Source organism: Sciurus carolinensis, chromosome X, assembly GCF_902686445.1.
Source record: "Sciurus carolinensis chromosome X, mSciCar1.2, whole genome shotgun sequence".
Lineage (NCBI taxonomy): Eukaryota > Metazoa > Chordata > Mammalia > Rodentia > Sciuridae > Sciurus > Sciurus carolinensis.
In genome coordinates, this window is record NC_062232.1 from 10,688,749 (window position 1) to 10,716,541 (window position 27,793).

The 27,793-nt window shown below is 35.9% G+C and overlaps 1 protein-coding gene across 1 annotated transcript in view; it reads right to left on the reverse strand.

Moving 5' to 3' along the window:
• Positions 1-19,054: 19,054 nt before the first annotated feature.
• The window catches only part of Fancb (FA complementation group B), a 36,168-nt gene continuing 27,429 nt past the window's right edge, over positions 19,055-27,793 (reverse strand). Inside the window, exons 7-9 of the mRNA XM_047535101.1 lie at positions 27,099-27,529; positions 26,752-26,989; positions 19,055-26,261 (exon numbers count right to left, since the gene is read on the reverse strand). Of these exons, the coding sequence (XP_047391057.1) occupies positions 25,820-26,261; positions 26,752-26,989; positions 27,099-27,529 (1,111 nt within the window). The 3' untranslated portion in view covers positions 19,055-25,819. The remainder of the gene's footprint in view (positions 26,262-26,751; positions 26,990-27,098; positions 27,530-27,793) is intronic.

Consider the following 27,793-nt stretch of genomic DNA (forward strand, 5'->3'; position numbering starts at 1 on the left):
CAAATCACATCACATATCTTCTCTGACCACAATGCAATAAAAATAAAAACAACAAGGTGAACTTTCAAAATTATAGAAATACATGGAAATCAAACACCAAGCTCTTGAATTAAAATGGGTCAATGAGGGGCTGGGGGTGTGGCTCAGTGGTAGAGCACTTGCCTAGCTTGTGAGAGGCACTGGGTTCAATTCTCAACACCACATATAAATAAATGAATAAAAATAAAGGTCTATTAACATATAAAAATATTTTTAAAAATGGGTCATTGAAGAAATCAAAAGGCAAATGAAAAAATGTTGAAACAAATAAAAATGCAAATACAACATATCAAAACCTATGAGGTACAGCAAAAGCAGCACTAAAAGGAAGTTTAGAGCAATAAGTACCTATATGAAAAATAAAGAAAATGATTTCAAATAAATAACCTAAACATGCAATTCAAAGAACTTTAAAAATGCAAGAACAAACAAAACCCCAAATTAGTAAAGGAGGAGAAATAATAAAATCAGAGCATAAATAAATGAAATAGAGACAAAATATGAAGGATCAATGAAATAAAGAGCTGGTTTTTAGAAATACAAACAAAATTGACAAAATATTACCCAGGCTAACGAAGCAAAAAAAGAAAGTAGCACCAAATAAATAAACTCAGAAGTGAAAAAAAAGACATTACAACTAACATCACAGAAATATAAAGGATCTCTAAGCACTATTATGAACAACTATATACCAACATATGGGAAGATATAGAAGAAATGGAAAAATTTCCAGAAACGTAAATCCTATCAAAATTGAACCATAATGACATAGACAACCTGAACCGACCAATAACTATGAGACTGAATCAATAATAAAGTCTTCCAATAACAATAAAAAGCCCAAGAATTAATGCCTTCATTGCCAAATTCTATAAAATGTTTAAAGGAGAACTAAGTTCTTCTTTAGAAAAATGACCAACTCTTAAAACTATTCTAAAAAAATTGAAAAGGAAAGAACTCTGCCAAGCTCATTCTATGAGGCCAGAAGTACCATAACATCAAAACCAGACAAAGAAAAAAAAAGAAAACAAAACTACAGAATAATGTACCTGGTGAACATAGGTATAAAAATCATCAACTATTGAATAATAGAGTAAACTAAATTCAGCAGCACAACAAAAAAATTATACACGGCAATCAAGTGGAATTTATCCCAAGAATGTAAGGATGCTCCAACATATGCAATCAGTAACATAATACAGCACATCAACACATTGGAGGCCAAAAATACAAACATCTCAATGTATGCAGAAAAAGCTCTTGATAAAACTCAATACTGCTCTATGATTTTTTTAAAAAACTCAAAAATTAGGTACAGAAAAACATACCTTAATCCAATAATGACAAACTCCAATATGACAAACTCACAGCCAACATCACAATAATGTTCTTGAACAAGACAAGGATATCCACTTACACTACTCCCATTCAAAATAATAATACTGAGTCTTAGTGAGAGTAATAAAAGAAGAAAATGAAATAGAGGGCCTCCAAAGTAGAAAAGAGGAAGACAGACTATTCCTATTTACAGATAACATGATGGTTATGTTAAAAAAAAAAAACCTTAAAGGTTCCACCAAAACAAACTGTTTGAATTGATAAATACATTCAGGAAAGTTGCAGGACACAAAATCAAAATAAAAAAGACAGCAACATTTTTATACACTAATAACAAACAGGGTGGAAAAAAGAAAAAGTCACTCTCAATATATCCACATAGAAATAAAATGTCTAGAAATAAATTTAACCACAGAAGTGAAAGATCTCTACCATGCAATTTCTAATACACTAATGAAAGAAATTATAACAGGACACAAAAAATGGAAAGACATTTCATTCTCATGCATTGAAAGAATTAATATTGCTAAAATGCCCATACTACCCCCAAGCAAGCTACAGATTAAATGTAATCACCATCAAAATCCCAATGACATTCTTCAAGAACTAGGAAAAAACAGTTACAACACTTGAAGACCCAAAACAGTCAAAGAAATTTGTTTGCCCCTACATTGTTCAGGCCATATCTTTCACCCACATTACTGCAGCAGCTTCCCAAAGTTACCTACTTGGTATTACTCCACTCCAATCCACTCCAAATTCCACGGTATTCTTTCTACATACATATAATTCATGATACTCCAAACTCCATGGTATTTTTTCCAAATACAAATCAGAATGTCAACTCTTTGCAAAACAATTCAGAGGCTTATATATAGGAACTCTCGGTATAATTTTTGCAACTCTTCTAAAGCAAATCTTAATTGGTCTCAAATATAAATTAAAATTTTTTTTTGGAGGTTGGATACTGGCGCTGAGCCCGCATGCCCTCACACTGAGGAAGGAGGCCTGCAACTGAGCCTGACCACCTGCCCCCCTACCGCTGAGGGACACTGCGCCTGCCTCCGTGCTGACTCAGTGCACCCTAGCAGGGGCTCTCCAGCTTCTTTGGAGGCTGGTGTAGGCAATTTTAATTATTCCTGAGGGCGTGGCCATCATCACTGGAAAAGCGGCTCCAATCCTGAGACACCTACAGGAGACTGGAGGCCCTTTGACAGGTACCTCTATTTACTCACTTGCATCCTAAACCCTTCCCCATCCTCTTGTTCACAACTAAAATATTGTAAATAGTAATTGAACTGATCCTGTTCTTTACAATAATGTTAAAGTCTTTATAGGGGCTATCTGGTTCAGGGCTGCATTTTCTCTGTATTGGGTGCTGCAAATATTGATCTCCACTCAAAGGAGAGGTATAGGAAAACTACAGGGTCACAATAAGCCTGCAGGGAGGGAACTTCAGTACCTCAGATCATCACTGCTAGAGGGGGATATATAGAAACAATATGAAAAAACAGGAGAAGAAAGTGTACCTAACAAACCAAGATGCTACTGTGATAGAATCCAATGACAGCATGGCAGTAGAAATGAGGGGAAAAGAGTTTAGAATCTGCATACTTACAATGATCTGTGAAGCAGAAGGCAAGATAAGAGAGCAAATGAAAGCAATGCATGACCATTCCAGTAAACAGTTAAAAGAGCAAATGGAAAAAGCAAAAAAGAACACTTCAATAAAGAGATAGAGATTCTGAAAAAAAAAAAAAACAGAAATACTTGAAATGAAAGAAACAATAAACCAAATTAAAAACTCAATGGAAAGCATCACCAACAAAATAGATCTCGTGGAAGACAGAAACCCAGACAATGAAGACAAAATATTTAATCTTGAAAATAAAGTTGAACACACTGGGAAGATGCTAAGAAGTCATGAACAGAACCTCCAAGAATTATGGGATATCATGAGAAGAACAAATTTAAGAATTATTGGGATTGAGGAAGGCACAGAGATACAAAGCAAAGGCATGAACAACCTGTTCAATGAAATAAGATCAGAAAATTTCCCAAACCTGAAAAGTGAAATGGAAAATCAAATACAAGACACTTATAGAACACCAGGTGCACAAAATTACAACAAATCCACAGCAAGACACATTATAATGAAAATACCTCACATACAAAATAAAGATAGGATTTTAAAGGCTGCGAGAGAAAAGCGTCAGATTCCATATAAGGGGAAACTAATACGGATATCAGCAGATTTCTCAGCCCAGACTCTAAAAGATAGAAGGGCCTGGAACAATATATTTCAAGCTCTGAAAGAACACAGATGCCAACCAAGAATCCTATACCCAGGAAAACTAACCTTCAGATTTCACAATGAAATAAACTCTTTCCACGATAAACAAAAGTTAAAAGAATTTACAAATAGAAAGCATGCCCTACAGAACATTTTCAGCAAAATATTTCATGAGGAGGAAGTGAAAAACAACAATACAAGTCAGCATAGGGAGGAACTACCCTAAAGGAAAAGTCATCAAAGGAGAAACCAAGTCAATTTAAAAATCAAAAATAAGACAAAATGACCAGGAATACAAATCATATCACAATAATAACCCTGAATATCAATGCCTAAACTCAATAATCAAAAGACATAGACTGGCAGATTGGATTAAAAAGAAAGACCCAACAATATGCTGCCTTCCAGAGACTCATCTCATAGAAAAAGACATCCACAGACTAAAGGTGAAAGGATTGGGAAAAACATACCATGCACATAGACCCAGGAAAAAGCAGGGGTCTCCATCCTCATATCAGACAAAGTGGACTTCAAACCTAAGTTAGGCAGAAGGGATAAAGAACGACATTTCATACTACTTAAGGGAAGCATAAAACAGCAAGACATAACAATTTTAAATATTTATGCCCCAAACAATGGAGCATCAATGTACATCAAACAAACCCTTCTCAAGTTTAAGAATCAAATAGACCAAAACACATTAATAGTGGGGGACTTTAACACACCGCTCTCACCACTGGATAGATCCTCCAAACAAAAACTGAACAAAGAAACTATAGAACTAAACAATACAATCAATGATATAGACAATGGCATATTTACAGAGTATTTCATTCATCATCAGACCAAATATACTTTCTTCTCAGCAGCTCATGGATCTTTCTCCAAAACAGAACATATGCTATGCCACAAAGAAGCCATGAGTAAATACAAAAAAATAGAGCTCCTACCCTGTATCCTATTAGACCATAATGGAATGCAATATGAAATGAATGATAAAATAACAAACAAAAACTACTCATACACCTGGAGACTAAATAATATGCTATTGAATGATGCAATCATAACAGAAGGCATCAGGGAAGAAATAAAAAAATTCTTAGAGGTAAATGAGAACAATGACACAACATATAAAATCTCTGGGACACTCTGAAAGCAGAACTAAGAGGAAAGTTCATTACTTTGAGCTCATACATTAAAAAAATAAAAAGTCAACAGCTAAATGACCTAACATTACATATCAAAGCCCTAGAAAAAGAAGAAGAGATCAACACCAAAAGTAGTAGAAGACAGGAAGTCATTAAAATTAGAGCTAAAATTAATGAAATTTAAACAAGAGAAACAATTCAAAAAATTGACAAAACAAAAAGTTGTTTCTTCGAAAAAGTAAACAAAATCGATAAACCCCTAGCCACATAATGAAGAGGAGAGAGAAAACTCAAATTACTAGAATTCGTGATGACAAAGGAAAGACCACGACAGACACGATTGAAATACATAACATAATTAGAAGCTACTTTGAAAATCTACACTCCAACAAAATAGAAAATATCAAAGACTTTGATGAATTTTTAGAGACATATGATCCTCCCAAACTGAATCAGGAAGACGTACACAATCTAAGCAGATCGATTTCAAGCACCAAAATAGAAGAAGCTATCAAAAGCCTATCAACCAAGAAAAGCCCAAGACCAGATGGGTTCTCAGCCAAATTCAACAAGACCTTTAAAGAAGAAATGATACCAATACATCTCAAAGTATTCCAAAAAATAGAAAAGGAGGGAACCCTTTCAAATTCCTTCTATGAGGCTAGTATCACTCTGATACCAAACCAAAGACACATCAGAAAACTTTAGACCAATATCCCTGATGAACATAGATGCAAATATTCTTAACAAAATGCTAGAAAATTGCATACAAAAACATATTAAAAAGATAGTGCACCATGATCAAGTGGGGTGTATCCCAGGGATGCAAGGTTGGTTCAACATCTAGAAATCAGTAAATGTAATTCATCACATCAGTAGGCTTTAAGTTAAGAATCACATGATTATTTCAATAGATGCTGAGAAAGGGTTTTATAAAATATAGCACCCCTTCATGCTTAAAACACTAGAAAAAACAGAATAGTAGGAACATACCTCAATATTGTAAAGACTACCTATTCTAAGCCCATGGCCAACATCATCCTTAATGGAGAAAAACTGAAAGCATTCACTCTAAAAACTGGAACAAGACAGGGATGCCCTCATTCACCACTTCTATTCAACATCGTCCTTGAAACACTTGCTAATTAGACAGACAAAAGAAATTAAAGGGGTACAAGTAGGAAAAAAGAACTAAAGCTGTCACTATTATCTGATGACATGATCCTACATTTAGAAGATCCTAAAAATTTCACTAGAAAACTTCTAGAACTAATAAATGAATTCAGCAAAGCTACCAGGATATACAATCAATTATGGGTAAATCTAATGCATTTCTATTCATAAGTGATGAATCCTCTGAAAATTAGAAAAATCACTCCATTTACAATAGCCTCAAAAAAAAAATGAAATACTTGGGAATTAATCTAACAAAAGAGGTGAAAGAGCTCTACAATGAAAACTACAGAACATTAGAGAAAGAAATTGAAGAAAACCTTCAAAGATGGAAAGATCTCCCATGTTCTTGGTTAGGCAGAATTAATTTTGTCAAAATGGCCATTCTACCAAAGAAGCTATACAGATTCAATGCAATTCCAATTAAAATCCCAATGACATTCCTCATAGAATTGAGAAAGCAATCATGAACTTCATCTGGAAGAATAAGAGACCTCGAATAGCCAAAACAATCCTGAGTAGAAAAAGTGAAACAGGAGGTATCACAATACCAGACATTAAACTATACTACAGAGCACTAGTAACAAAAACAGCATAGTATTGGCACCAAAATAGACAGGCAGACCAATAATACAGAATAGAAGACACAGAGAGAAAACCATATGAATACTCTCACCTCACATTAGACAGAGGAGTCAAAAACATACAATGGAGAAAAGATAGCCTGTTCAACAAATGGTGCTGACAAAACTGGAAATCCATATGCAGTAAAATGAAATTAAACCTATCTCTCACCCTGCACAAAACTCAACTCAAAAAGAATCAAGGACATAGGAATTAGACCAGAGACCTGCACCTAACAGAAGAAAAAGTAGGCCCAAATCTTCATCATGTTGGTTTAGGATCAGACTTCCTCAACAAGACTCCCAAATCACAAGAAATCAAAGCAAGAATCATTAAATGGGATGGACTCAAACTAAAAAACTTTTTCTCATCAAAGGATACAATCAAGAATGTGAAGAGAGCCTACAGAGTGGGAGAATATCTTTTCCACGTGCACTTCAGATAGAGCACTTATCTCCAAAGTTTATAAAGAACTTACAACACTTTACACCAAAATTACAAAGAACCCAATCAATAAATGGGCAAAGGAACTGGACAGACACATCACGGAAGAAGACATACAGGCAATTAATAAATATATGAAAAAGTGTTCAACATCTCTAGTAATAGAGAAATGCAAATGAAAACAACTCTAAGATTTCATCTTACTCCAATTAGAATGGCTATTTATCAAGAACACAAATAATAGATGTTGGCGTGGGTGTGGGGAAAAGAACATTTTTACATTGGTGGTGGTGTTGCAAATTGGTGCAGCCACTCTGGAAAGCAGTGTGGAGAATCCTCAGAAAACTTGGAATGGAACCCTATTTGACCCAGTTATGCCACTCCTAGGTTTATACCCAAAGGACTTAAAATCAGCATACTACAGTGACACAGTCACATCAATGTTTATAGCAGCTCAGTTCACAATAGGTAGATTGTGGAAGCAACCTAGATGCCCATCAACAGATGAATGGATAAAGAAACTGTGGTATCTATACACAATGGAATATTATTCAGCCATAAAAAGAAGAATATTATGACATTTGCAAATAAAAGGATGGAATTGGAGAATATCATGCTAAGTGAAATAAGTCAATCCCAAAAAACAAAGACTGAATGTTTTCCCTCATAAGTAGAGAATGATATATAATGGGGTTGGTGGGATGTGGGGAGTGAGAGAAGAATGGGGGAACTTTAGATTATGTAGAAGGAAATGAGAGAGAAGGGGGTATGATAAATGTTGGAGTGAGGTAGACATCATTACCCTATAAAAATGTATGATTACACGAGTGGTATGAATCTACATCGTGTACAACCATAGAAGCGAAATGATGTACCCCATTTGTGTACAACGAATCAAAATGCAGTCTGTAAAAAATTAAAAGATAAATAAAAATAAAAAAACTTTAAAAAGTATACTAAAAACTTTAAAAAATAAAAGATATATTAAAACCTCAAGTTAAAATTGTTCGACTTGGATACAGAGATTCTCATCTTTTAAGTGGTGGTCACTAGGACACTGTTGGCTGGTGCCTATTCTGTTTTCTAACGTCAAAATTTTCAACATTATAAGCTAAGAACCAGTAGGATAGGATCTCCCTTCTTTATTAAGGAGTTACTGAGTTTGAAAAGAAAAACCTGCTACCACAAAAGTTTGCTTAGATTTGTCTTCAGACATGGTATTTTCACTTTTGACCAGCCTTTTTGATATTTAGATGATGATTTAAAATTATGGTAGTTACAATAGACCACACATATATCGAGTGTGTTTAAAGGCAGTAGGTACTAAATGATATCATTAGTGAAGTAAAACATTGTTAATTAAAAGTGGGTGGAAAGGGAAATAAGAACTGATGTTTATTCAGTATTCATTAAGTGGGAGGTACTAATCGGTTTAATCTTCACCTACAATTGCATAAGGTTCTATGCTATCTTCTGTCCTGAGGCTTTGCCCAAGGTCACTTTACAAATAAGAGACAGAAGGAGAATTTGAACTCTGATGTGACTCCACAAACTATGTCTTTATGACCATGCCATCTGCTTTCCAGAAGAATGGGCAAATAATCTATGGAGGTGGAATAAATTAGGCGAGATAAAATTCCTCTATACCTTTCTCTACCCGTGTATATGGGGGAAAATAGCTCATGGGAGTAGTCTGAAACAAGAATAGAATTTAGAGGAATTTGATTCTGAGTCCAAAGTTACATTAACGTGCTCTGTGATCGAGGGAAAACGACTTTAATTTGGGTCTTGGTTCTCTTAAAGTGTATATTAGCTGGCACAATGATGCATACCTGTGATCCCAGTGACTCAGGAGGCTGAGGCAGGAGGACTGTAAGTTCAAGGCCAGCCCTTAGCAGCCTAGTGAGATCATCTCAAAATAATAAAAAGAACTCAGGACATAGCTCAATGATAAAGTGCCCTGGGTTCAATCCCTAGTACCAAAAAGGGTGCATTAGTAGATAATAGTTAAGTATTACATTTGAATTGCAATTGTCTATTAGAAAAATGATCGATGTCTCAGAATTAGGCAAAAGAAAAAGATCACAGGTGCTCTTTCAGTATAGTGCTAGGCTTGACATTCATCATCTCAGCTATTTCACTGCTCTGCGGAGTCAGAGGTGAACTTGAAGAATTTTGTCCAATAGAAATGTAAATAATTTCTGTCCAAAAAAGATGGAGCCATCAAGGGGGTTACTGTTAATGGCCCTATAGGATATCAGCCAGTTTTGTATTTAATCTGGGAAACTTACCCAAACATTACTTATACATATCTCACTTCTCAAATGCTCTTTGACTGATTTTAATGTTTTACTGTTTTTCATCAATTTTTAACTGAAGTGCAATTTTTGACGTGTAACAATTTTCTGTGTGTCTGAGAGTCATGCTTTTATCCTTTTGAAAACTATCCTTAATATCCAAATAGAAAATTCTAAGTCTGTATTCTTTTCTGGAATTCCTTACTCTGCTTCCTTTGAATGACACAACAGTGATTTCATTTAAGTTGAGACTGCTACCTGTTGTTTTAGGTTCCTGGTAGCAGGGTGTCAATAGGTAAAGAAGGGATGAATTACTGTACTTGCCTGGGTGATTCAGCCTGACCATTAAGAGGAAACTGAGATACTGTTAGATAGAGGAGTTAAGGAGGAATGTCTAGAATGCAGGAGATCCCCTGGCATACCTCTATATTCTAGAACCTCCTACATCTTAGAATGCCCATGTGTTCTGATAAAAGTCCATGGGAAACTATAGCAACTCAATCCAGGCACAAATGTTAATGTCCCAGACCTTTGTAGACCTGTAAAATTAGGGTTTCTCAGAACACACTTGAGAAAATGTTCATCTAGTACAATTTCTTCATTGTTATAGACTTAAAACACACTTAAGTTATGAAAGCAATTTTTAATCTAATCAGGTAATATTAGGTTCCTTAGTTCTATCCCTAAGCCTACCATGAGCTCAATTAACTTCCTAATAAATGTTAACTATTCAATTATTAATTCAATAAATACTCTATTGATTAAACACCTACTAAGTGCCAGGCACAGATCTGGAACTTGAGAATACAATAAACCAATTTCTATTTTCTACCTGGAGCTATGTTTGTGTGTGTGTGTGTGTGTGTGTGTGTGGGGAGAGAGAGAGAGAGAGAGAGAGAGAGAGAGAGAGAGAGAGAGAATATAAACACATAAAAGCATCAATTGTCAGAAAGTGGAAAATCCTCTGAAAAAATATAAGACAGAAATGGAAACTATAGTATAGTAGTTGGGAGGCACTAGTTTATTCAGGGTAGTCAGAGAAGGCTTCTTTAATAAGAATGTATTTGAGTGGAGTCCTGAATTAAATGAATGAGTAAGCCATATATATATATCTAGAGCAAGGATCGGCAGTATTTTGCCTGCAGGCCAAATACGGACTGCTACCTGCTTTTATAAGTGAAGTTTTATTGGCGCACAGCCCCCACCTATTTGTTTATATATTATCTAAGCCTGCTTTTGTGCTTCAATAGCATAGTTGAATGGTTGTAGCAGAGACTGTATGGCCTGCAAAGCTTAAACCATTTACTCTCTAACCCTTTATAGAAAACGGTTGCCAACCTCTGGTCCAGGGAAAGAGGGTACCATGGCAAATGTAAAGGCACTGTGATAGAAGTGTGTTTGGCATAGTTATGCATTGGTAAGGTGGCCACTATGCCTAAGAGAGAGGGGACAGGAGGGATTGTTAAGAGAGTTGGCCAGATCATGTGGCCGTAGTGAGGACTCTGGCTTATTCTCTGAGTAAGATGGAGAGCTGGTGAAGGTTAAAGCAGAGTGACATGATCTTATTTTTGTCTTAAAAGGAAATTCCTGTCTGTTGTCCTCCCTTTATTTCTTCTCCCTTTCCCACTGCCGTGTCCCTAAATCTTTCTCCTCATGAAGCAGGGATAGCCGGGTACAGTGGCACACGCCTATAATCCCAGCAGCTTGGGAGGCTGAGACAAGAGAATTGCAAGTTCAAAGCCAGCTTCAGCAACTTAGCAAGGCCCTAAGCAACTCAGAGACCCTGTCTCTCAAAATAAAGTATAAAAATGGACTGAGCGATGTGATTCAGTGGTTAGTTGCTCCTTATTTCAATCCCTGGGTCAGAAAAAAACAAAAAGCAGGGTTGCCCACAAGTTAACCCTTAGTCATATAGCAGACAAATAATTATGACATATGACATGACATAGAACCTAACAGGATAAAACACAAGATTTTATATAACTTTTGACTTGTATAATCTAATTATTTAAACAAACGATTATTCTGGTTCTCTTTTGGTTTACTATAAATTCATATAGGGTTTTTTGCATCTTCTGGAGAATTCTGTTAAGTCCCCAAAGCTGAGACCAATAGGCATCAAGTTTCTAGTTATTCTAAAGACAGGTGCTGACTTAGTAAGAAGTGGACAAACTAGTTCAGTGACTACCACCTACCTCTAGCTTATTTAGGAGAAACACAGAGAAATGTGTTTAAAAATTAGAAAAGATATTATTTTTCAATGTTTTAAGAAATAAGAGCATACTGGTGTTTGTTCTTCCTCCCGAGGGCATTATCTCCTATCTCAAGTCAGGTCAAGTAAGCAGCAAGCAAATCCGTTTTGCTTAAATTTGTTTAACCAGTACTTCCAGTTTCTCAGAAGAGAAAGAAGGCATCTCACTCTGCAACTGATGCTTGCTGAGCTGTACATATTCACAGGTTTTCCCTGTACCACCCAAGTAGAATACAAGAGTATTTTTGGAAAATTTCACAGCAACCCCAGACCTCCAAATAGCACAAAGACTAGTGCCAAATTGTCCTTGAAGGGACCTGAAAGCTGCCCCACAACATTGGAAAAGAAGAAAGCAGTGGGAACAACTATACTTCCAAGATTAGTGGGCACAAGGGTGGCATGTTTCTCTGAAGGCCTAGTAGATTCTGTGGGAGGTAGCCAATAGAGCCAATCTGAAATGATCTTTCCAAAAGGGTTGCCTGCCAAAGAAAGGAGTAACCCCAGAGGTGTAATACCAAAGGGTAGGAGTTAAAGGAGAGTCATGAAATCATCACTGATCTTGCCAAGGCCTTCACAAATATCTCTGAGAAGATCAAACAAGGCACAGCACAAAGAGCCTGCAATTGTGCTATGACAGAGGTACCAACAGCTAGATTGTGTGGCAGCAAATCAAGAAGTATTGCTGTTTGCCCCTAATTTCTCCCTGAGGAGCCAGCCAAGAGAAGCAGAGGGAGTGAAGGTCCAGAATGCAATCTGTTTCCCTTCCCCATTTCTGGTCTGCAGAATCTAGGGCCAGTCCTGAGCTAAGAAGAAGGGCAAAGTTTTGATTAGTATAAGAAATTAATTTTTTAAGTCTTAATTATAAAATATACTCATCTTGCTCAAAAAATAAACAGTAAATAAATAAAAGAACACCAGTGAAAATTCTTTGCATTCTTTGTGATTGCCATTATAACTGGGTGAGAGAATCTCAGTGTAGATTTGATTTCCATTGATTTTCCTGATGGCAAAAGATGTTGAACTTTTTCTTTTCACACAACTGTCAGTCATTTGTACTTATTTTGAGAAATGTCTGTTCAGATCATTTGTCCATTTACTGACTGGGTTATTTGTTTTATAATATTGAGTTTGTTGAACTCTTTATATATTCTGGATATTAGTTCTCTGTTGGAGGAGAAGGTAGCAAAAATTTTCTTCCAATCTTCCAGCTGTCTCTTCATTCTGTTGTTTCCTTTGCTGTGAAGCTTTTTAAATTGATGTCATCCCATTTATTAACTCATTCTCTTATTTCCTGAACTACAGGAATCTTATTCAGAAAGTATTTACCTGTACATTAGTGTTTCCCCTAATTTTTCTTCCAGCAGGTGCAGTTTCTAGTCTAATTCTTAGGTCTTTGATCCACTTTGAGTTGACTTTGTGAAGGGTAAGATAGGGGTCAAGTGTCATTCTACGTATGGATATCCAGTTTTCCCAGCCCACTTGTTAAAGAGGCTGTCTTTTCTCCAATGTATGTTTTTGGCACCTTTGTCAAGAATGAGATGACTACAGTTGTGGGTTTTTCTATGTCTTCCACTTTGTTCCACTGGTCTACATGTCTGTTTTTATGCCAGTATTCAGAATCTCCAGGCTGTAGCAACGGCAGTGCTAAGAGGGAAGTTTATACCTATGAATGCCTACTCTATTAAAAAAAGAGAGATCTCAAACAACCTAATGATGCATCTAAGGTCCTAGAAAAGCAAGATCAAATCAATCCTAAAACTAGTAGAAGGAAAGAAATATTAGTAATTTGAGCTAAAATTAATGAAATAGAATCCAAATGAACACTTCAAAGAATCAATAAAGAAGAGTTGGTTCTTTGAAAAAATAAACCACATAAATAGAACCAAGGACAAAAGTCACATGATAACTCAATAGATGAGTTACTATGAGGTTAAATTATTATAATCGCTAGAAAAAAAATAATATACTATGAAAGTATATACCAGGCAGGACTTGAGTTGGTCTTAGAGGATCGGAGGTTTCCAAGAGGAAGTGAATTAACAGCTGAGATATGAAGGATAAATGGATATAAAACCAAGTTAATGGAAACGGAGGATTGGAGAGAGAGCAGAAGCTGCAGGAAATGGGAACAGCACATGCAGTGTTTGAGTAAAAAAGGTAAAATGTTGTGCTTGAATAATTAATGGCATGCCTGAACTCACCAGGAGAGTAGAATTCTAGCTAGGTCCATGAAGTAGGCCAGATACTTACCTTGTATGCCACACACGGGTTTGATCTTCATTCTAAAAGTAATGGGAAGCCACTAAATGAACAATGAAACAATAGAAAGATGACAAATGGCTTTTCAGCAGCAGATGACCAGGTTTGTGCTTTGACAAAAACAACTGGCTGCCATTTGAAGAACAGGACGGTAAAGAAACAAGAGGAAAAACACATAGATATTGGGGACCTTCCAGCAATCTTTGGCATTCTTTAGCCTGCAGTTGTATAATTCCACAATCTGTCTTCATTACAACATAGCATTTTCCCTGTGTGCCTTCATATTCAAGTGACCATCTTCTTACAAGGACACTGGTCACTGCAATGTGAATATGACCAAACAAGATCATATTCTGAGGTACTGGGGATTAGGAGCTCAACATACTTTGGGGGTGGGAAGGAGCACAATTCAACTCATATACAAATGCTTACATAAAATATTTAAGTAACAGTAAACAGCAAAATGTTTACTTCCTTTCCTTCTCCAGGCCTAAGCAAATCAATACAGGATAATCAAATTGCCAAAGGCATTAGTTCAGGATTGAATGTGTGACTGAATATAAGGCAGTAAGTTATCAGGAAACATTTCCTTTGGGAAGAAGGTTCCTCACTCTTTGATAAGCTCTTTTCCTTCTGGAAGGAGTGGTGTGCAGACACTTATTCTGGAAATGCACAATTCCTTTGTACCACATGGGGAGCCAACCTTACAATGAAGCTAAGAACATCCTAGAAATCCTGCTATAACAAAATGCTTCAAGTTTGAACATTTCCCATTTGAATGATGATTATATCACTTCCACATGTAAATTCATGTGGAGTTGGATTTTCTTTCAGAGGAAGTCCTAATGGATACCAGGTGTCATTATGCATTCATTGTACAGTCATTTTCTTCCCACTGTTTCTGTGTTCAGACTAATTTCTTTTTTTTTGTTTTTGGTACTAGGGATTGAACTCAGAAGCACTTGACCACTGAGCCACATCCCCAGCCCTATTATGTATTTTATTTAGAGACATGGTTTCACCATTGCTGAGGCTAGCTTTGAACTTGCAATCCTCCTGTCTCAGCCTCCTGAGCTGCTGGGATTACAGTTGTGTGCCACCACGCCCGGCTCAGAGTAATTTTTTATTTTAGAATTTAAAGAGAAAACCCCATCCATGATGACTGATACAAGGCAAAGAAGATAACCTAAATGTTAAAATGTCAAAGAAGAGATTAAGCTCATATATCTTTTGGTTTTCCTTTTATCGCAAAAGGTTTTGGAACACAGATAATGCATGAACGCTTTTGTGTAAAATTTGCATCAATAAGCACAACAGCAAAGATGAAATACCTTGTATTACTAATCCATTCAAAAACTACATCAGATTGTGAGGACTTTTTGGAATGACTCCTTCTGAAAACATATAAACCTTGATTTTGATATGACAAGAACGACTTAGAGGAGGAAAAGTTTATTTTGAGCTCTTGGTTTCAGAAGATTGGGTCTATGGTTGACCAACTCAACTGCTCTGCACCTGGGAGGAGGCAAAACATCATAGTGGAAGGGTGTGGAAGAGAAAGTTGCTCAGCTCATGGCAGCCAGGAATCAGAATGAGAAGAACCAGGAACAAGATATATAATACCAAAAAAGACACTCCTAGTGACCTACTTACTCCAGTCATGCCCCATCTGCCTGGAGTTATCACCCAGTAATCCATCAAATGGATCAGTCCAATGATTAGGTTAAAGCTCTCATAATATGAACATTTCACCTCTGAACATTCCTACACTGTTGATCATGGGCTTTTGGGGGACAGATCATATCCAAACCATAACATTCCACCCTTGCCCCCAAAGAGGTCATGTCCATCTCACAATACAAAATGCATTTAATCCATCTTTAAGTGTATTCATAGTCTTAACAGTTCCAGAATTGCCCAAAAGTCAGTCAAAAGTCTCATCTGAGACTCAAAGCAAACTCAGCTGTAAGCCCCTGTAAGACTGAAAGAAGTTACATATATGGAAAACACAATGATACATAGTAAACTTTCCCATTCCAAAAATGAAGAACAGGGACATAGAAAGGGATAGGACCAAAACAAGTCCTGTAGCACCCCATCTAGCATTTCTGGCACATGGCAGCAAGATGTAACGTGAAATGGCTTGGGATGCCCAGACCCTGCAGCCCATATGGCCTTTATCATAAAATGGCTGCCAGCAGTCAGCAGCTTTCCTCTACAGAAGTTCATGTTACTGGCATCTCTTAATCCTGGGAGGTCTCTGCAGCAGCCTTGGGTTCTTTTTCACAGCTTCATGCACTGCTCTCTCAGAGGCTGCCTCTGAGAGATTCCAATCCTGCTATACTTTTCCTGGGTGCTGAGACCTTGCTTTGAAATTTCTGTAGAAACCTCCATGACCCCTAACTCCAACATCCTGCATTCCTACACCAGCATCACATGGACAATGTCAAGGTCTTCCTGCAGCTCGAGCAGTAGTAGCCAGGTCCTCTTGGATCATGGTTGCAGTGGCCTGAGTGCCTGCATGGCATGGTGAAAAGAACCCTGAGGAGTTTCCTGGCCCTGATAACCAAGCAGGGTGCTCCTAAGTTCTCTTAAGTTAGTTTTCATTTTTATACCCAGGAGTTTGTGATGGGTGTGGTCTTACTGATTCCTGAGATGACCTGAAGACATCTTTCCTATTGCCTCTATGCAAAGTATTTAACTTCTCTTTAGTGGTAGCTATTTCTTCAAAAACCATACCTTTATTGGCCCTAATTTTATGTACACTTTCCTAGCCAAACTCCGAGTTTTAAAAATCCTTCTGCTCTGCTTTGTGTTTCTGATTATCACAGTAAACCTGGCTAAAAGCTAACAGCAGTACCCATGCTACTGCCTGAATGCTGTGCTGCCTTGAAATTCCTTCCTCCAGATTAATTAGTCCACCATCTTTAAATTCAGGCTCTCACAAAGTCTCAGGACATGAAAAAAATATAAACAAGTTATTTGCCCAAACAGAACTTGTGCAGCCTCTAGTTGAATCCCCATAGTCCTCATTTTCCTCCAAAACCTCATGCCCACAATCTTTTATTGTCTGCATTCTTTTCAGCATTCTCATCTTCTGCGCTCCTACCAGAATTGCCCATCAAGCTCTCTTATGATATTCCAGCCTGAACCTCCAAAATTTCCCAAACTCTTCTACAAAACAGTTCAAAGGTTTCTGAACTATATGGTCATGTTAGTCAAAGCAAAAACCTCACTTCTGATATCAATTTATGTGTTAGTCAGCTTTTCATTGTTGTGACTGAAATATCCAACAACTTAAAGAAGGAAAAGTGTATTTTGGGCTCAAGGTTTCAGGGGTCTCAGTCTATGGGCAACATAGTCCATCACTTTGGGCCTGAAGTAAGGCAGATCATAGCAGAATGAGGTGGACAAGGAAAGCTATTCAACTCATGACAGTCAGGAAGCAGAGAGAGCAAAAGGGGTATTATCAATGGACATGCTCCCAGGGATCTAACTCCTCTAGTCATGTACTACCTCTCTACAGTTACCACCAGTAATCCATCCAAATTATTAATCCATCAAATGGGTCAGTCCACTGATTAGTTCACAGCTCTCATAACGTGATCATTTTACCTCTGACCATTTCTTCATTCTCTATCAGGAGTTTTGGGGCACATGTCATACCAAACCATGACGGAGTATTCCATGAACCAGCAGCATCATCACCACCAATGATCCTGTTAGAAATGCAGTCTCAGGCCTCACTCTTGACCTGCTGAATCACAATGCAGAGTTCGACAAGATCCCCAGGTAATGTATGTTTATATTACTAAAGTCTGAGAAACACTGGCATATTAGTCAAGAGAAAGTTGCCACCAACAAAGAAATATCTGTGAAGCCATGCTCCCTAAAATGGTCAAGCTGATTTGCTATTTATTATAAAGCAGTGACCCTCAACTCTGGCTATGCATCAGAATTACCTGAGGAGCTTTTAAGCCAATGGTAAGACCTAAAGCAGAACTTAAATCAAAAGGATCAGAGCCTTTGGAGTGGGGCATAATATAAGAAAACCATTGAGAAGCTCTTAGTGGTTCTTAAGTACAGCTGTGGCTGAGAATTATTAGTGCAGGGCACTGTTCTCAAAGTTGAGAATGCAACAAAATAATCTGGAGCACTTGTTAAAACAGATCACCAGTCACCATATCCAGTTTCTGATTTATCTAGTCTGAAATAGGGCTCAAAATATGCATTTATAACAAGTTCCCAGATGTAGATGATGCTATTCTTTCAAGGACCATACTTTGAGAACCACTGATACAAAGAAATAAAACTGACTGAACTGGAAACTTAAAAGGCTGCTTAGGGAATCTCAAAGGCAAAAGAATTCATCAGATCCCATTGAAATGGTCACTAAAAAAAGAACAGAACAAGTATTGGGGAGGATACAGAGAAACTGAACCCTTTCTACAATGTTGGAATGTAAAATGGTGCAGACATTATAAAAAACAGTACAGAGGCTCCTCAATGAACTAAAAACAAAATTACGATATGATCCACCAATCTCACTTCCATGTACATATTCGAAAAATTGAAAGCAGGATCTCTAAGAGGAATTAGCACACATGTACTTACTGCAGCATTATTCATGGTAGCCAAGAAGTAGAAGCAACTTAAATGTCAATCCACAGATGAATAAACAAAATGTGGTATAAGTACTATATAAGATTATGCAGCCTTAAAAAGGAAAATCTGTCACATTCTACAATATGGCTAAATCTCAAGGATATTGTATATAATAAGCCAGGCACAAAAAAACAAATACTGTATGATTCCACTCATGAATGAGATTCCACTCATCTAAAGTAAACAAAATCATAGAAACAGAAAGTAGAAAAGTGGTTGCCATTGGTTGGTGAAGGGGAAAGAGGGAATTAATGTTTAATGTGTACAGAGTTTCGGTTTCACAAGATAAAAAAGTTATAGAGATCTGCTGCATAACACTGTGAAAATACTTAAGACCACTGAATTGTATATTTAAAATAGTAAAGACTGTAAATTTAATATTGTGATTTTTTGCCGCAATAAATAAAAGTGATTCAGACAATCAATTTAAGAAGTTGCTTTAATATATTATATATATGGTACTTTAATTTTTAGAACAATGTTTATTTCTAAAATTTTGAATATAGTTATTTTGTAGGCTCACTGATACAATAAAACTAATTTTTCAATCAAGAAATATTTCAAATGTGGAGTGCAGGTGCAACTCAGTGATAGAATGGGTGTTCAACAAGCCTGAAGGCCTTCAGTTGCCAGCACAAAAAAAGAAAGAAAATAGAAAAAGAAAGATTTCAAAAGTATAATCTGTATTAGACTCCTTTATGCTGTTCAAAGTGCTTTGGTTTGAACTTTTCTATGTGCCTACATTTTTTTCTAGCATTCTCTCTGAATCATGAGGTAAAACATCATTATACCACCATTTTAAACTCAAAACCACTTCCAACATGAATAGCCTCAGATTTTATCAGATCCCCAAGGAATCCTCTCACTAAGACAGTATTTCTACTGGGCATAGTTCATTTAAAGGTGTTCCCTGGAACCTCAGGAATACATATATCGAATACCTCAGTATAGCATATATCTCTGTGCCACTGTCTCTCCCATTAAAACTGAGCTTTTTAAGATCCAAGAAGCTTATTTATATTTGTATCTCCAGGTCCTAGATATACACAACACTGATTCAATGAAACCTAAAAATATATGAATGAATGAATGACAGATCCCTTCATCTTCTTACATTTCATATTTTCAAATAGGTAAAATATTTTCTATGGGAAGATCACCTGGAAAGATTAGAGCAAGCAAAGGGTGAAAACAGAACACAGAATTCAACTTCATTTTCTTCTCAAGTAACACAGTACTCATACAGAATAAAGATGTAACTTTCCTAAGCTAGACAGTTCACAATTTTTTCTAGAATTCCAAGTCCTCTATTGTAGTCATGACCAGTCAACAATGAATATCGTGGCAACTCACAAGACGTATGTATTTCTCAAGGAGAAGCTACTTAAAGATTATTTAGAGAAGTAACACTTTCACTCAAGAAATCCTGAAATATGAACCAGGAATGGTAATGCAATAATGCTGGAAAGTGACAGTTCTAACAAAGACAACAGGAAGGAAACAGGGACTAATGCATAGGTATTTGGTGTTTACATATAGGTGTAGGCGAGTATGTAAGAAAGCAGATTCAGCTGAGGCATCACTTAACTCTTAAGAATGTGACCATTACAGGATTTAGGATGAACTGTCACATTCACATTTTCCCTGATATTTCAATTTTATAAATAGATTTATACTTTTAGCAAATTATGTATTTCTTGCACCCCATTTTTAAAATAGTAAGTGTTACAATAAGACTGTCAGGATATGACAGTGTTTTATTAAAAACTGATTTTATAAGCAGAATAGCATAGTGGTGAAAGAGCAGAGGTACTAAAACTAGACTGGAGGATTTAAATCTTGGTAGTTCCCTTTCTAGCTATGTGATCTTAGGCACATTATTTAACCTGTCTGGGTCTCAGTTTCTTTATTAGGAAACAAAAGTTAGTTAATAATAGACATCTTAGAGTAGCACTGACTAGTAGAACTTCCTATGACTATGGAAATGTTCTCTGCCTGACCAAATACTAGTCACATGTGGCTACTGAGCACTTTAAATGTGGTCAGAGCAAGTAAGGAACTAAATTTTATTCTATGTTAACTAATTAAAATGTAAATTTGAATAGCCACAAATGAGTAAAGACTACTACCCAGAAAAGCACAGTTTTAAAGGGCTATTAGGATCATGTAGGCAAAACATTTAGAAAATATATGTTCACTATATATATGTGTGTGTGTATGTGTGTATGTGTGTGTGTGTGTAAATATATATATATATAAAATAAGTGTTACAATAAGACTGTCAGGATATGACAGTGTTTTATTAAAAACTGATTTTATAAGCAGAATACCATAGTGTGTATACACATACATATATCACACAACACACCCCATTGTAGAAAATTGGTATGAAGTGCAGGTTACAGTTTTATTCAACTATTTTCTTAAATGTTGTAGATAATTCCTTTTCCTACTATTTATATTTCCTATATAATTCTTTCCCCTTTCAGTTAGCACTGCTTCAGGAAACACCAGACTAGCCAGCACACTAAGCCCCACCTGCCCTTCCTAGGACCAACGCATGTACCACATATTTAAGTTTTATTTTTCTGAAGATTTTGGCAACTATAACACATTTGATCTTGACTTCTTTCAGATTCTATCCTCTGAAAATACATGCCAATGTTTTTATTATTTTTATCAGAATCTTTTAAGTGTTGGGAGTATATTAATTTTCTGTTTGGATAAATCAAAGAGGATTTTATTATTGCAGTTGACAAATTACTCAGCCATTCTAAGCCTTAAAATATCTCATCAGGCTCATGAAGTCACGGTAAAAATTACCATCACCTGGTTTTTATGATGAGGTTAGAAAGGAATCGGAAAGGGTTATCTTTCACTCCATAGTATGTATCTGTTATCTTTGAAAAGGCTATAAGGTCTAAATTAATAATGCTGTATCTCTTTTGATACAGCAATACTACTCTATTTCCCAAACAGTCCCATGACATCAAATCAGTTTTTCTAGCAAAGACTCCCAGAAAAATAACATTTGATAAAGATTTCTTCCTCTTTTTACTGAAGAGGATGTAGCTAAGAATAAGAGAAGAGTTGTCAGAAGAAATGAGAATTTAAATTATGAATTCTTGAGGTATCTAAGAAATAAACTGGACAGAAATGGTCCTTACATTTACAATTTTGTATCTTAAAATAGGAAATAGAGAAATAGGTTAAAGAATCTGACATGTGCCTCTATCCCAATAAGGAAGGCTTAAGAAAACAATTGAAATCATCTAATACTAAAGGGAAGCTAAGGAATAGAAAAAAGTAAGATAAACTTTAAAAATTAAAACTTTTATTTCAATTATATATTGCTATCAAGAATGTAGTAATTTGAACTATAAACATAGAGAGGGGGAGTAAGTCACTACCCAGAAATCAGGGTAGGCATGGGGTAGAGGGTAGATGGTTCTTTATTGCTGTTTTTTAAATGTAACCACATTCTGTGCTCCATGGGTTTTATTCTCTAAGATTCTTTTCCCCATTTCTAGCAGTTTCAAACAATTTTAGCTAGAAGTAGCAGAAACCCTGATTTCTATCATAAAGATTTTTTTTTCTGAATCCATCAGCAATCCAGGGAAAAAGTCAAATTTATGTTTGATTCAGGGGTGCAACTACAAAAATGTTGAGATCCAGTGTCAAATTCATTCTAATGTCCTTGTGACTCTAACATAACTCTTTTAAAATTAGAACTACTTCTAGCAAGTGTCTCTTCCTCAACAAAGTCCTTCCCCCCAATCTGACTAGGTCCAATGGGGTGGTCTTGTGCCAAATCAGTAATGGCTGCCAAGGAAAGGTATTATATCGACAGGCTTAGAATAGTGAAAACTAACCTCTGAACTGGAAATGGGGTCCACCTCCCCAAACAGTGAGAAAGAAAGTTTTGTGAACAAAATGAGAGTTCTGGTATGAAAAAAAGGAGGAAAAAAGATGTGCAAGGAGCAATCAATAGAGCATGGTATACTTTTAACTCCTGACTAAGTGGCATCTAGCTAAATATTTTGACTAATTATTAATGGTATGCTTTACTGGCCATAACACCACTTATACTTTGGCATAACTGGTTGCCACTGTGGGGAAATAGATAATTAAAAGTGAAGTTAAGGATGGTAAACCCCCTGGCTGAACCCAGAGCCATGATGTTGACCTACAATTACATACACAGGTACTTTGTCCAACAAGCTGCTCATAAGTAGAGCAAAGAAAAAAACCTAATAAGAAGAGCACTCTGGTTATCTAATTTACTGCCTTTATGAAAGTTCAGCTTCCAAACAGGACTTGGCATCCTACTGAATAAAAAGTCAAATTGACACGATTACTGAAATAAGGGCTTGGAAAGTGACCAGACTCAGCACTGCAAGAATGCATAACATCAGGACTTTTTAGGACAGCACTATTTTGTTGAGGCAGTAAGCCATTTGAGCAGTATAGACAACTCAGAAATAGAAAACAGAACAAATCCCTAAAGAAGTCAATTAAGTATACTGTTTATGTGTCAACATTCTTTCCATTGAACCAAGCTGTGTTTAGAAGTAAAAGCCTAAAGTTCTGCAAGATAGGGTTATCCAAGAAGGAGCTCACACTCTTAAAATTCTGAGCACAGAAAGTAATGTTTTTGCAAAATAAAAAAGGATTCTTCTCAATATCTAGTACTATCCAGGTGGAAGGGAGGGAGAGAAGTAAAAAGGGAAGGAAAGAGGGAGGAAAGAAGGAAGGAAAGCTCTGCACAGGCTTCTAGCCTAGACAGTTCAATTCTTTATTTTATTGGAGAAAGCAGATAGAGATGTAAACTACATCTTTTCTTTTCTGACACTGGGGGGAAACTTGGTAAATTCTAAATGGTATAAAGAGATGTTATTACAACAATATAAGATTCACTGGTATATTAAAGTTCCTAAATTATCTGCTGTTTTGGAACTTATTTGCAACAAGGACACAGGATCAAGGTGGTTTTAGGCATCTCCTTAATTTGGTTTAACATTTTTTCCATGTTGAGGACACTAATAACTATACATCATAGGTTGCTGTGAAGAATTAACCATATATGTATGTTTAAATCACATATGAATGTGCGTGTGTGTACATGCACGTGTGCTAGCATGTGGGTAAGTTTCAAGATTACCCTTTGACATAGAGCTGATAGTCAATAAGTGTTACATTTCTTGCCTTTTTACTACGCCTGGTTAATGAACTGACTACACACTAGCTTGAACATATTTCTTAATTAATGGGATCAGGAGTCAATAGATGGTTATTTTTCTGAAAACTATGGAGAGCTACATTCCTAAACAAAACTTGGTTTGAATTTAGAACCATGAATTTGGGACGATTATGTTTTTGAAAGTAACCTCAGATTTGTAACCAGGGTAGCGTCAATGGAATTTGTTTGCGGATGCAAACACAGCTGAATCGTGAAAATGCCAGAGTGTTGAGTCCTCAAACTTAGGCTTCTCTAGTTTGTAGTTAGTAGGAAAGTATACTAGAGTACAAAACTCACTTGTAAAAAAGGTATTTGGAATACATACACACACATATAATATTGATTGTATTTATAAATAAAAAATAAGTAACATGCTATTTTTTAGTATCAGAACTTTCCCTACAGATAAACTAAAACAATTAAATCCTGTTAGTCTTTTGACAACCTCCATTTTACAATCAGTTACTATATTTTATACTTGGTTGTTCTTTCAGAACCTGTCCTGGTCAGTTTCAAAAGATAACACACAACAAATACTGTTTCCAGATTTTTACAATTAATCCTGAATTTATTCCATTTCCATTTGCAGAATATCTAAAATATTTCTCATTGGCATTTCATAGAAATAGGGCTGTAGAGTTCTATCTCAATTTCCAATGGATTGCCAAAAAGAGGTAGTATATTATATGGACAATCACAAAAACTAAGACAAGAAACTAATCACCTATATTTTCTAAAAAACGTTTGTAGTTTGTATCACCAGATCATTAGGTACAAGCACTTCTACGGCATGGGGGGAATTAGCACTTCATAGCTGAAAGCATGAGATGCTACTTCCTATAATCATCTTCATTTCTTTCAACTGAGATGGAAACTGGCATCTCACTTAAGGATTTTAGAGTAAAAAAGATCAGGAACATTTCTTTCTGCTCATACCTTTTGGTGTCTTTTTCCTTCTCTTGACACTGTTATTAGTCAAGAATTCTTATTTTTCAAAAAAAGAAAAGAGGAGGTTCAATTTTTATCCCTTTGAAATGTCTCTCACCGGATCCCTTATAAATCACTTCTTTATTGAAGTCAAGTTTCACTTATTTTTAAAATTTCTCTGTCCCTAAGGAGCACCATATTCTTTAAATTATTTTAGTTACAACTTTATATTTTACCTTTGCCTAGAGTTGGAATTTCAGATGGCTTAAAAGCATTTTCAATTTTATTTTTAATAGTGGCCTGTGAGGTATACTTAGCCTTTTGAAAGGGATGTGCTTTTTAGAAAAAATGCCCTAAAATTTTTACATTCCTATAGACTCACACAATTTCAGAGCAGGTCTCTAATAAAATTTAAATTAAACAGTGTTTCAAAAACTAGTCTCACTCAGACACTCTGCCATTTGACTTCCTACAGAAGCTTAATATTTATAGGAACTTGTGAATCCTCAGTCTTGCTTAATATATTCATTTGAAGTTGTTTTTTACACACTAGGTTTTACTAAGCAGAATAGTAGCAAATAATTTTTTAAAGATTTAGATCAAAATTCTATTATAGCATTTCTGTCTTCACTTCAGTGGTGAATATAATATAGGATTTCTCAACCTCTGCATCATTGACATTTTGGGCTGGATAATTATTTGTTGTGGGATGCTACCCACTAGATGCCCACAGTACCCCTACATATCCCTAGAAGGTAAAGGAGGTTAAGGATGGTGCTAAAACTCCTACTATATGCACAGGACAGCTCCCCAATACAAAGAATTATCCAGCCACAATACCCCAGTATTAGTTTCTTGTCTTGATTTTATGATTGTCCACATAATATGCTACCCCAGAACTTCTGACAACCAGAAAAACACGCTTCCAGACACAGTTAAATGTTACTTGCAATGGAAGGTGAGAACAAAGGAAAGTAAAACAGCCCCACTTGAAAACTGCTACTCCACAAGGAATACTATTTTATGCATCATCAAAACTAAAAGAACTGCAATGAGCCTCAATATTTTTACAAAGGGGGCATACAAAGCAGAATGAAAATTGATGGGAGAGAAAACACAATTTCAAATATGATCACGCTGAAATTGTGATTGTAAACTGGTCAGTTTCTCTGCACTGAGGTCTGATTGCAACTGAATCTCAACTAATTTTAAAGTCATCTCTCTATAAAGGACACCACTCACTTTTAGGTTCCTTTCCAACATTTTCTTCTTTTCTCGCTGAACTTCTTCTCTGTACAAATGGATATTTTCCTTCTTGTCTGATGAAGCAGTCATGACACTACTCTTTCCTGTGTTTGCTTCACCCATCTGTACAAAGTTGCTTTCAACCTTAGCTAAAGCAGAAGAAGAAAGAGAACCAAGGGTAACCAGTTCCTTCTCCAAAGTCAATGCCAAACGATCAATTAGGAAATCCTCATTTCCTAATTTTAAATTTTTGAAGGAACAATTCATAGGGAGAACTCTGATGAGATTACGAAGGCACTGGAACAAAACTGTTTGATTCCTAAAATAAAAACCAAATATGATATTACAAAATTTGAAGAACACAAAGTAGTCACTTACAGCATATTGTAGTAATCAACTGATATTCATTTATACACTATAATGATGAATACAATCAAAAAAGCATGTGATCACTGATAAAATTCAGACTGCAGCAAATACACACACACACAACTAATTTGGTTCATATTATTAACCACTCCCTGATTAAACTTATTTTAAACATAAAGATCAGTATATTTTTTAAAAATCTCACTATGAAGAGGTAAAAGGAAATCTTAAAATAATTACTAGACTCTTTAAAAAGTCAATAACAAAACTAAAGCAGAGATCTTCAGTTTCTAACTAAAGTTACACCTGTCCATTCACTCTATACCAGGACATGGCCTTGACACATCCCACAGTAGCACAGAACTCTACAAGGGGAAAGCTGTTATACCATGCGGTCACCACACTCACATACACTAACACTCCAACTTAATGCGCATTACCTGGAATAGACTGTTAAAGTGCCTTCAAATGGGGTTCTTTGTTTCCAGTTGAAGAGTGTCCCATAGAAATTTCTTGGCCTTTTACAAAAGCACATTTCTGGAAATTCTTTGATTACTTCACATTTCATGTGTTCTAAGAGCCACATCTTCATTGAATTCACGGAATAGCCAGGTGATATGACTTGAAAACAAGATTTGTGCAATGTTGTAAGAAGTGCAAAAAGATCTTCCATGTCCTCTACAAGAAAAATGTCACAATTTCTATCATTAAACTGTTCATTATCAAATAAATGCTTCTTAAAATTTTCTGATTCAATTAAGTTTCTGATTAAAAAGTGCCAACAAACCTATCGGTTTCTTCTTTGGAAATGTCATTAAGTATTTCCCACTTGAAAGATCTTCTAGACTTAAAAAAAGTCTGCCACATGGAATATAACGATCTTTAGGACAGCTACCATTTTCTTTCTCCCTAATGTGTAGCAGCACAACGCAACAAAATTTATTGAATGCTAAAAGTGGTGAAAGAGACGTTATAGCAGTAATTATCTGTACATATGTTTTCATATATGGTTGTTCACAAGCAAATCTTCCTTCTTCCTTACTATCAGAGGTCAACTTGATCTTTTTGGCTTCTGATCCTATTTCATGTGGCATCAAGTGTGGTGCTGGGAAAGAATCTTTACTCAATTTAATCACTCTATTTTCACACTTAATAAGCCGAAAGCTGGAGCTGTAGGCTTGCTCCATTATCAGTGATAAAGTCACTTCATTGAGGGACCTGTAAAAAATATAAAGTTTAGTTAATTCTACCAACTCATTTTTTAAAATCCATCACCTCATTTTTAAAAATCAAATAAAAGATTAGACACCATACAAATGACAAAAATGTTTATTCTCTTCTTTTGTAGGAAACATAATTTCAAAGGTAAAATATATCACAGTTAACAATACAGATTTTTTTAAAGGTCCTGTACCATAGCTTCTAAAACAGGCAGGAAAACCATTGGAAATATGTTAGATTTATAGAAAATTGTTTTTCCTT